A 12,133-nucleotide genomic window follows, 5' to 3' on the forward strand; every position below is an offset into this window, starting at 1 on the left:
ATGACATAATCTGCAGTAAGAAACTCCGCATTCGTGTTTCGCTTTCGCTTTAACTACGCACCCGCATTTATCGCAAAATCGTAGGACACTACAAACACTGGCGGATCTACCATCATATGATTTTTCACTACGATGACGCTCGAAACACGTTGCACCGTAAAACGTCCGATTGCACGCGCCACATTTTACGTTTCGTACGTCAGAGTGATCGCACGCCGGCACGGTAAAACAACGCGGGCATTTATTTGAGCATCGGTGACCGCTACCTCTATCGTTTCGAAAGCCTACATTGCACGCTACGCAATAATTACGAGAACCCGCGGCGGCTTTTAAATTTAATATAGGGCTGTAATGACGTGAATCCTCATAATACATAATATTTAGCGGATAAGAGGATTCACGTCCGAGAGAAGCGAGTATCGCTGTACCGTCCTAGAACGGTTTCTCACCGCGACCGAAAGTACTAAAATTATATACGACGATAGCGATATTGTCTGTGGCGAGATATCGCTGGAAGCGCTCAATTTCATAAACCCCGCATCCCTCCTCGGATATTATTACATCGGCATTTTTTGTTAATTCTAACGCCCACTCGCACTGTAACGCCGATTGCTGATGTCTTACTCTATTCCATTTTTCGTGTAACTCTCCCGTACGAATGTTACCGCGTTCGCAATAAGTTTGCGCTACTACGAGAGACCGGGGAAAACACAAGTTGTCGGAATTATTTATTTGGACTATTGAGTGCTTCGCGATATTTTCTCGCGTTAATGCGACACGCCCGCGCCCCAAAGGAACAGAGATGTTGTAAATAAGTACATTAAATTGTTCCGCGATATCGAGTCCTCCCGCGCTCTGCGCTACCGCGCTCACAAGGTCCCAAATATCCCCGTGGGTCAAATCACGCACTGGACGAAAGGATAAACCCGCGGGTCCGTGTGATAAATTCGGCGAATCGAACGATAATCCTACATAATCACCCGGTTCACTCGAATTTATCGCATATTCGTGAATTTCTCGAAACGCATTTTCTAAAGAACGATAAATATCTCCGCCTTCAGGTAATGGACGTATCGCGAAACTCGCCTCTCTACCGATTACCCCAAATCTCCTAAATCTACGGGCATTTTCACTAATCAAATTTATACAATTAAAATTATCACCGACCTGCTGTTGCTGTTGTTGTGGTTGCTGTTGCGATTGTCGTGCTCCTCCTCCTCCACCTCCTCTTCTCCATCTTCCGTCTCAGACGAAGTATTATCAAGATTTTCCTCTTCATTCTCCCCCCTCGTGATTACTTCTTCATTATTCTGCGAGTGTGATAATAATGTTCTCTCAGACGCGTTGTTTTGTCCACATCCTCTACTCCCTCCGCCGCTTTGTACTATCAAAAAAAGAAAATTGTAAAATTGAATATAAATTGTATAAAATACTATAATATTGCTTTTATTTTATACTCGAATTTAATCTTTGCACAGCCGCTAGTGTTATATTACAAAGAGATAACTCACCTCGTGGTGATAATCGTCGTATCTCGAGTAACGCATCCCGCTCTCCTGCCGCTAATATTCCGGAGAATAGATAATCGGCAAGCGACAGTAGGGATACTATGCCGGTTCTAACCCATGGGGCTCCGAGGGGGGCGCGGGGCGGGGGGGTTCTCCGGGGCGAGGGGGTATGACGTCACGCGGGGCGGGGGGGATCTTGTAGGCGAGGGGGATGACGTCACGCGGGGCGGGGGCGCTTATCGCTGTGCGGGAGACGCTTATCGCGTATTGTTTTTCATAAACAAAACAGCGTATTGTATTACTTTGAATTATCTAACATGTTTTATTATAAACAAAACACCGCAAAGTGAGCGCCGACATTCGGCCACCCTCGCGATACCTCCCCCACCCCTCCCTTATAAGGCGACGCGCTTTGGCGGTACTTCCGCCCTCCCCCTCCCCTGCCCATATGTGACGTTTCTTCCTCATTGTTTAGGAAGAATTCTTTTGCGATAATTTTGCCAACATTCGGCCGCCCTCGCGGTACCTCCCCCTCCTCTCCATCATCTGAGGGGATCTTGGGAGGTCGCGCTTATCGCAATGAACACGTCGGGACGTGTTTTTTTTCGCGGTAAAAGACCGTGTTGCATTACGCGTCAATATTCGGCAGCCTTTGCGGAACCTTTCCCCTCCCCCTAAGCGGAATTCTTTCTCATTGTTTAGGGAGCGCCGATGTCCGGCCGCTTGAATTTTTATAAACAAAAATGAGCGCCGATGTCCGGCCGCTCTGTGTCAAAAGCGATAACGCGATGAAGAGAGATCACCTTTCTGATATGTAATTAAACAATCTGTTAATCATGAAGAGGGGAAGAAATGATTAGACGAAATATAATAAGGACTGCTGCCACTTCAAATCATAGTACGTAATTTGCAAGCGCACAGATACGTCGGTCGAAAAAAGAATAGTGGGTGCAAGTGCTCTATAGAACGTGATTTTAAAAAGTGTGGAAAAATGGAAAACATCGAGCAGACTGAACGCGACCTGTTGGAGCGGTCCCATCAAATCGCCACCTTGGGCGAGTATTTTGAATGGGCGCTGCGCTGCGAGGAATTTATCAAACTGCTCGAAGAAAACAGCCGTGTCAAGCGTCCGCGACTCTCCATTGGATATAGACAATCTTTGGTTGCTAGAATCGCGCGACTCGAGGGTGCAAAAACTCGATTGCAGAGACAGTTTATATCCAGTGGTGGTAATTACAGTGGCGACAATAACGCAGGAAGACTCGTTTGGCGAGAGATCGATACCGCATTTGAAAATCGTATACTGACCGGTGCGGTGATTAACGCAGACTATATCGAACCGCGACAATTTTTGGAAGATGCTAGTAGTGTAGTACTCGAGCAAGTGCAAGACGTTATAAAAATACACAACTGTGTAAAAGTAAATACTGTGTTCAACGGTGAGTTTGTGACAGGTGATAAGCGCGCTAACAAAAGTATTAACACGAGAAATTATGAACTTTTTCGCACGTCCGATTTACGCGAGTGGTATGAGCGGCACGTCATCGAAACCACATTGACGTCTCTCGAAGAGTTTCAGGAACGTGATAGCGGATGGGCATTGTCACGAATCCTCGATCTTACGGTCAACGTCAACAAGTGCAATCCTATGCGAGCGGGATGCCATATTAAATTACCGCGAGAAATTATGACGAAGAGAGCGGTAATTAATGTGCTATCAATGGACAATGCGTGTTTCGCGTGGTCAGTGGTGGCCGCTCTATACCCCGCTGAAAAATATACTAAGAGAACATCTTCATATCCGCACTATACGACGGTGTTAAATTTACAAAACATTGAGTTTCCGATAACGTTAAATCAAATAAAAAAGTTTGAACATGTAAACGATATCTCAATCAACGTCTACGGCATCGAGAGGAAGAAGGAATTATCAATTCTTCCGATACGACTCGCCGATCAGAAAAAAGAAAAACATGTGAATTTGCTGTACGTGGAGAAGGAGGACGACAACGTTGGACATTTCGTGTATATCAAAAATCTGTCTCGCCTCGTAAGTTCGCAACTGAGCAAACATGACCACAAGAAATATATCTGCGATCGGTACGTATATTTATTGCAAATTATATAATTGTAAATAAAATTGTAAATAAAATTGTAAATGAAATTGTAAATAAAATTGTAATTTTTTTTTTCACAGATGCTTGCACTTCTTTAATTTGAGCGAAAAGTTGGAGGCTCACATTGTGGACTGTGGAGAAATGAATGACTGCGCTATCCGGTTACCAAGCGATAAAGATAAGTGGCTCGGCTTCGACAGAACTACAACAGAAAGGAGCGGCTTCCGTTTGTAGTGTACGGCGACTTGGAGTGTGTGCTGAGGAAGACATCGGAACACGTGTCATACTAACAACATCACGAGGTATTTAGCGTTGGATACTATGTGCAATGCTCGTACGATGAAACATTATCCGCATACAGATCTTATCGCGGTGCCGATTGTGTCGCGTGGTTCGCCAACAAACTCGAGGAATTAGCGCATCGCATAAAGGGTATTTTGTCTAATAATGTCCCCATGATAAATTTAACATCAGACGAGTGTGAAAAATTTCATAGTGCCACGCAATGTCACATTTGTGAAAAACCGTTTGCGCCGGACGATAATCGAGTACGCGATCATTGTCATTTGACCGGGCGTCATTTTACAGGGGTCCCGCACACTCAAACTGTAATCTAAATTACAAAGACTCTTATGTCATTCCTGTAGTTTTCCACAATCTATCCGGTTATGATACACATTTTATCATAAAAGAAATAGCTACCGCATACGAAGGACGTGTAGATGTGCTTCCAATAACAAAAGAAAAATACATTTCATTTACAAAGACTGTCAATAGTACCGACGACGACGACAAAGATCGGAAAGCTTGCATAAAATTACGATTCATCGATTCATACAAATTTCTCAGTGCTAGTCTTGACAAATTAGCATCTTTTCTCGATAAGAATAAGTTAAAAATTTTACGTTTTAATTTTTCCGCATTATCCGCTCACAATTTCGAATTATTGACGCGAAAAGGTGTCTTTCCGTACGAGTACATTGACTGCGTGGACAAGCTGCAGGACACGCGTTTACCGCCGCGCGAATCGTTTTACAGTTCTTTAACCGGTGACACTGTATCCGAGAGCGATTACGCGCACGCTGAGAACGTCTGGAATCGATTCTCCCTTCGAACTCTTGGCGAATATAGCGATTTGTACTTAAAAACTGATGTCTTGTTATTAGCAGATATTTTTGAAAATTTCCGCGACACTTGCATCGCGAGTTACGGACTCGATCCTGCGTATTATTATACTCTTCCCGGGTATACATGGGACGCGATGCTAAAACATACAAATATTACGTTTGAATTGCTTACTGATATCGACATGGTTATGTTTATTGAACGGGGTATACGCGGTGGTCTAAGTCAATGCTCCAACAGATACGCGCATGCTAATAACAAGTACATGCAGTCATATGATTCATCGAAACCATCGTCGTACCTTATGTACTTCGATGTAAATAATTTGTATGGATGGGCAATGTGTCAACCATTGCCTTATGCCGATTTTCGATGGGTCGAAGACATTTCAAACTTTGACGTTAACGCGATCGCTCCGGATTCGCTCACAGGTTATATTCTCGAGGTTGATCTAGAGTACCCACAAAATAAACACAATACACACATTGACCTACCGTTCTGTCCGACGCGCGACAAGCCGCCCGGCAAGCGGGAAGATAAGCTCCTCGCGACGCTATATGACAAGAAGCGTTACGTCATACATTATCGCAACCTGCAGCAGTGTACACGTCACGGTCTTCGTATCGTAAAGATACATCGCGTATTACAATTTACTCAATCCGCATGGCTCCACGATTACATCGAACTCAATACAACATTTAGAACACAAGCGAAAAATGATTTTGAAAAAAATTTGTACAAATTGATGAACAACGCGGTATTCGGCAAAACTATGGAAAACGTTCGAAATCATGTAGATGTAAAATTATTGACAAAGTGGGACGGACGATACGGTGCGGAAGCGATGATCGCGAAACCAAATTTCAATAGCAGGAGCGTCTTTTCGGAAAATTTAATCGCCGTTGAATTACGTAAACTAGAAGTAAAATTTAACAAACCAATCTATGTTGGTATGTGTATACTCGATATATCGAAAGTGTGTCTGTACGAATTTCACTATGAGTACATGTCACCGCTCTATCGTGAAAGATCTCGGATAATGTACACCGACACCGACAGTTTAATATATCACATCGAGTGCGACGATGTGTACGAGAACATGAAACGCGATATCGCTAGATTCGATACGAGCGATTATCCAATTGACAACGCGTACGGTATAGCGCATGCAAACAAAAAGGTGCCAGGCTTGATGAAAGACGAGAATAACGGCGCGATAATGTCCGAATTCGTCGGGCTTAGAGCAAAAATGTACGCGGTGAGGGTGGACGGCAAAAAAGACACTAAAAAAGCAAAAGGTGTCAAAAGTAATGTCGTAGCGCGTAGTATAACATTCGACGATTATACGCGATGCCTGAATGAAGAGATTGAAATGACACGTCAGCAGTCATGTATTAGATCGAAATTGCATGAAATGTATACCATCCGCGAGACAAAAATTGCTCTAAGTCCGTACGACGATAAGCGGTATATTATACCTGATTCGACCGACACATTACCATGGGGACATTACCAGATACCCTTATAAAATATAATGTAGTATAATGTGTGTGTATGATATATTGTTATGTAACATATGTGTAATATATTGTAACGATTAAAGGAAAGGATGTATTAATAAAGATTTTGTATTTCATATATTTTGTATATTTTATATATTTTATACGTTGTACACATTATATTTTTCTTAAAATAAATAGTCTATATGAATTAAATCACATTGTCCTTATGCATCCAAGAATTGTGTGAATTGTCAAATCCCAGCCATTTCACGTAAACCTCGTCACCCCTCCTGCGCAGTACTTTCTCCACAAGATACACGTCCGGATAATTCGCGCGATGCAACTCATACTCGTAAAACGCTCCAGCGACAGATGTTTTGCGATAGTCCTCGAGTAGATAGCTTACGGGATTAGTACGCTGCACTTTAACAATCTTAAAAACCTCCGTCGTCCAATTTGGCGTGTAACCCTTCTCGAAAAGTTTCTTATACTTGCTAACGCGTACCGAGTCACGTACTTTGAATTTCGCCGGAGCGGCAATCTTTATGTTACTATATACCGTTTTTAAAAGTTTATCAGCGATCGCGGGGGTGACGTCGGCGGGTCGCATGCCGATTGTTCGGTGCTTGCGCGCGTTATAATCCGATACGAGTCGCAACGCGTCGATCCACTTGTAAGTTCCCTTCAGCGTAAACATCTTCCACATGTCGTTCTTCAGCGTACGATTGAATCGCTCGACGACCGATGCCTTCATTACCGAATATGTAGAATAATGATTGATGTTATGTTTCCGTATAAGCCGTTGCACGTCAGCGTTGTAAAATTCCTTCCCCATATCAGTTTGCATGTTTTTCGGGCATCTCTTGCTATCTCGAATTATTTCGGCGATAGCGTCAGCCGTCTCGCTTCCATCTTTACTCTTGAGTGGTACGGCCCACGCGTACTTGCTCAACACATCGATGATGGTGAGTATGTAGTGATAACCTTTGTTGAAACGAGAGTACGGACGCATCTCGACGATGTCGGCTTGCCACAGATCATCATATCCTCGCACTATGACATGTCTTCGGGGAAAATTTTTTCTCGCCGGCGCGTGCAGTTCGTTCACCAACTGCCGTCTCTCCAAACTATGTTGTTTCATCGCTTCGTCGGTTTTTCCCGATCGTCGTTTACTGTTGCTTGTTTTATCGCTCATTTCCGTTACTGACCCGTTCCTGAGCCGTTCGTAGCCGTTCTTGAGCCGTTCGTAGCCGTTCTTGACCCGTTCTTGAGCCGTTCGTAACCGTTCTTGACCCGTTCTTGAGCCGTTCGTAGCCGTTCTTGACCCGTTCTTGACCCGTTCTTGAGCCGTTCGTAGTCGTTCGTGACCCGTTCTTGAGCCGTTCGTAGTCGTTCTTGACCCGTTCTTGAGCCGTTCGTAGTCGTTCTTGACCCGTTCTTGAGCCGTTCGTAGCCGTTCTTGACCCGTTCTTGAGCCGTTCATAGCCGTTCTTGCGTTGTTTACTTCCGTTCTTGACCCATTCGAAAATCGTTCTTGATTCGTTCGCAGCCTTGTTCACAGTCGTTTCTAACCCGTTCGTAGCCGTTCCTGACCCGTTCGCAGCCGTTCCTGAGTTGATAGTAGCCTTGTATGTAGCCTTTAATGACTTGTTCGTAGCCTCGTTCGCAGCCCTGCTTGAATTGTTCGTACTCTCGTTCGCAGCTGTTGCTAGGCCGTTCACTACCACTACCACTCATTGTAGTTAGATAGCAGTTCGATAATCCTTCGTAGCAGTTCGACAATTGTTCGTAGCCGTTCGATAACCCTTCGTAGATGTTTGATTACCGTTTGATAGCCGCTCCTAACCCGTTCACTGCTGCTCATTCAGGTCGTTTTTGAGTTAGCATTAGCTGTACGTTGAAGTTCGTTTATCGCAGTCTGTACTGCTCGCACGTCCTTCTCGAACGAAGTCAGCTTCTCATCTGATTCTTTCTGTTGATTCATCAATCTTTTAACGCAGGATTCCACATACAGTTTGTTGACAGCATCAGTGTCAGCTTCAGGTTGCGCTACACGACGAATCTTGCGCGATCTTGCATCATAGTCTGTAGCGACACGACACAGAGCGTTTCCGCGCACATAACTTCTCACCAATCTATCCCAATGATCGCTTGTGCCAGTTGCATCATTTCTCCGTTCGAATAATCCAAATTTGTTGATAGGCATTTTTCGATGCGAATGACGCCGATCGACTGATTAGTTTTGCCGAGACCCCGTTTAATTTATAATAATGCCTGCTTCGCGAAGTTCCTCGATGATCGACAGGATCTCATTGTCGTGAGCGTTGTGGCCAGCTCGGCGCGAAGCATCGAGCAATCGTACCCGATCCACTAGCTCGTTGGGGTCGTCCCAGTGCACGTAATCAATTTTATTGTCGGTTAGCGTCATCGCTTGAGGCATGAATACACCCTTTCCAGATTTTTTCTTTTCAATTGACATCAACGGTGCGATTATTTGTTTGTATTTGTATCCCCTGTTGCTCCGTAATTGACCTTGCACATCATATTTGCGTTTATGCGCGTTCGTCGCCAATAATATGCTCTTGTATTTTTGCATATCGTCTTCCGTGTAAATAACATCATCGGGAATCCTCTTGAAGACTAGTTCGTATAATCCAGGTGTACCAATGTACTTTACTTTGTCTATAATTATAGAGTCATATTTATCCATGTCGAATTGTTTGTTACCGAGCAACATTCCATCCTTTTCGAAATAGACACCATATACGTGATCAATCTCATTTTTTTTATCGCCACCGAGGAGAGCACCCATGTATTTTTGTCCCAGTGGTCCGAAGTGCTCTCGCAACATTTCTTGACCTTCCGACGTTTGTAACGTGTTTCGAACGGATGTTTCAAGTGAATTGCTTGTGGTTTCGAAAACATTTTCGTTTGCGAGTGATTCGGGTATTGTAAATGGTAGGATTCTCGTTGTCGCGGACTGTGTAGAGGTGGACGGTGTAGAGCTTATCGGTGGTTCATCCAGTAAAAATCCGTCCGATGTACGTGATGTCGATGAGCGATTTGTGTTTGGTCGTTTTCTCTTTTTCGGTGTCGCATCTTCCTCCTCCTCCTCGTACCGCTTAACAGCGGGTAACGTTTTAATTTTCACGTCAGCTTTACTCTCAGGTTCGTTTTTCACTGCGATCAAGCTCGCGTTGTCGACAATCTTTTGTAGTGGTTCGATAATAGGTTTAAAGTGAGTCTTGACTGCGATATCGTCATCGATCTTACCAGTCTTTAAAGCACGATGTTTCTTACGGATCGATTCGCTCGTTTTCACAATTTCCTTCGCAATCTTTTCACGCTCGCGAATGTTATGGTTATCAGCCATGTCTGCAGAGTGTTCGCGTTTCACTCTTCTCGACAGAATATCGGCAGCGACTAATCGTTTTGCGGTATCGCAAACTCGTTAAATCCTTTTCTGTATCGCCCGTTTGTAAGCAAGCTGTCCTTGTCTATCACTAGGAATCCATACTTTTGTTGCCAACAAATACGACATAATTTACTGAAATCTTCATACGACATGTCGGTATTCACATGATCGTTGTACACGTGTTTCAAGTTGGTACCGTCCTGTTTAAACAAGATCAGTAAGTTCGCGTTGTCGCGTATAAGATGTTTTGGTATTCTCGCGTACGTCTGACAGAGATAGAAGCAATCAATGTTCGAGTGGCGTCCCATTGAAAAGTACTCTCTTATCGTATCTTGCTTGTCACACGCCACGTCATCAAAGATGAAAATCGAGTTTGGACATGCCTCGCTCGGTGGAATGACGTCACTGTTATTGGAGAATGTAAAGTAGCCGATTTCTTCGATCGACGTCAACAAATTCTCCAGATAGCGATATTTTGGCTGTTGCAGTGACTTTGAGTACATGTACACGTTTTCGAAGCCGTGCGGGCTTTCTATCAAACTAATCAAGACGTTAGTTTTACCGCAATTCGAGGGGCCGCATATGATCGCGCGTATAGTAGTCGGCAACATCGTACCATGTCTGCGCATCTCCGCGTTGTCCCCCACCGAGCGTAATCTGTCGTCGCAATTCGTCACGCGTATCGTCAAAGGTTGTCGCACGAATCTCATTTTCCCACTCCCCGATTGAATCGAACGCTTGCCTATTTATAGCTGCGCGGAACCACGAATCGTTCAGTAACGAAAAAATGTTTGTTCTGCTAACAAGTGCCTCCGATATTCACGGTTTAAGCGCCGAACAGCTGCAATTTGTGCCAAAAGCAGTTTTACTGCAATGTGAAAATCACATCCACTACGTGTGGGACAAGCTTCCGGAACACATAAAGGCGGATCCAGAGATTCAGGCCTGTCGCCGCTGTTTCGAACATTACAATCGACCGTGGCAGCGAACGCACATCGACGGTCCAGCGCCGATGATAAAGGATTGCAGCGAATGTCAGCGAAAAAAATAGGTAGAGGACTATTAAATCACGCAATAAACGCACTTCCAATCGAATTCCATATCCCCGGCTATCAGTTTTGTGGTCCGGGCACGCGGCTACAAAAGCGATTAGCCAGAGGCGATCAAGGTATTAATTGGACACGGCGTGCCGTGAACACGATATTGCGTACTCTCGGAGCAACGATCTCACCGAGAGACACGTGGCGGATAAAGTACTCGCCGACAAAGCGCGAACTCGTATCATTGCGAGAGATTCGACTCTCGGTGAAAGAGCCGCCGCCACAGCTGTCTGGGCAGCGATGAAAACCAAGACGAAGCTCGGTATGGGCCTGAAGACGACGACGAAGACAAAGAAAAAGACGACGAAGAAACGGATATTTCCGGTAGCGAAACGTGGGGGTGTATTACCGATTCTACCAATGTTGGGCGCGCTTGGATCCATGATTGGTGGAGCGGCTGGTGTAGCAAAGATGGTGAACGATGGAAAAGCTGCACAACGTCAGTTGCAAGAGATGCTACGTCACAATCGCGCCATGGAAGGTCACGGATTGTATCTCGCTCCATACAAACTTGGACGAGAAGTTTCAACGAGAAAAAAGGGGGAAAAAAAAAACGTCAAAGAGACGCTAAAAATGCCAAAGGGCGAAACTACTAATATACAATTGCTGCAACTGGCAAAACGTATGCGCATTCCATACTTTAGAGGTGTTTTCATGCGTGATTCGCTACCGATCGGTGATATATATCAAAACGAGAGCAGCATCATAAATTTGGATAACGCTAAAGGATCGGGTACTCATTGGGTGGCGTACGCAAAGAGGGGGAATCGCGCTATATATTTCGACAGTTTTGGCAATCTTCGACCACCGAATGAATTGGTGCAATATTTCGGGCGGAACGTGACAAAGATACAGTACAATCACACACCTGTTCAAACTTATGATAAGAGCATCTGTGGACAATTGTGTTTGCAGTTTCTCCGAACGGTCGATACACGTGAATTTAAAGACGGACATTGCATTATTTAACTCAGTATTCGTTAAACAGTTTTGCCGATATGTCTATGACATTCACGCTGACTGGAAAGAGTAGCGTCCTCGCGGCAAACTACTTTCCCGCCATAGATTTGAGCGATGATGAATACGAACTCGGTCTAGCGGATTTTGAGACTTATCACACAATATCGAACGTGAATTCCTCGAATAATAAATTTTACTTTGGCAAAGATGACGCGGAAATTACGATTCCCGAGGGATCGTACAAGCTGCAAGCGATACATGAGTTTTTAAAACATGCAATTTCACGAAAACGTCCACGACACGCAGTTCGTGATGACGATAAAAAACACATTGACAATGGTGATTTTGAAGATGAAGAATACCCGATAGTGCTCCGCGCTAATTACAAAACGATGAGGTGCGAGAT

At 44.4% G+C, this 12,133-nt stretch overlaps 2 protein-coding genes across 2 annotated transcripts; one reads left to right on the forward strand and one right to left on the reverse strand.

The window, feature by feature from the left end:
- Window positions 1–1,825: 1,825 nt before the first annotated feature.
- On the forward strand, window positions 1,826–3,636 carry LOC145948338 (uncharacterized). Its single transcript, XM_083058042.1, has 2 exons — window positions 1,826–1,854; window positions 2,661–3,636. Exons 1-2 carry the CDS (start codon window positions 1,826–1,828, stop codon window positions 3,634–3,636), a joined length of 1,005 nt encoding a protein of 334 aa, XP_082914168.1.
- Window positions 3,637–8,190: 4,554 nt separating this feature from the next.
- On the reverse strand, window positions 8,191–9,653 carry LOC145948337 (uncharacterized). The gene is made up of 2 exons (XM_083058041.1): window positions 9,372–9,653; window positions 8,191–9,332 (listed from the first exon to the last, which is right to left on the reverse strand). The coding sequence occupies exons 1-2, from the start codon at window positions 9,623–9,625 to the stop codon at window positions 8,510–8,512; spliced, it is 1,077 nt and encodes a 358-aa protein (XP_082914167.1). The 5' UTR covers window positions 9,626–9,653; the 3' UTR covers window positions 8,191–8,509.
- Window positions 9,654–12,133: the final 2,480 nt, after the last annotated feature.

This window comes from Prenolepis imparis, unplaced genomic scaffold (assembly GCF_030444845.1).
Source record: "Prenolepis imparis isolate NDT839.2.m4 unplaced genomic scaffold, iyPreImpa1.0 SCAF_338, whole genome shotgun sequence".
NCBI classification, from domain to species: Eukaryota; Metazoa; Arthropoda; class Insecta; order Hymenoptera; family Formicidae; genus Prenolepis; species Prenolepis imparis.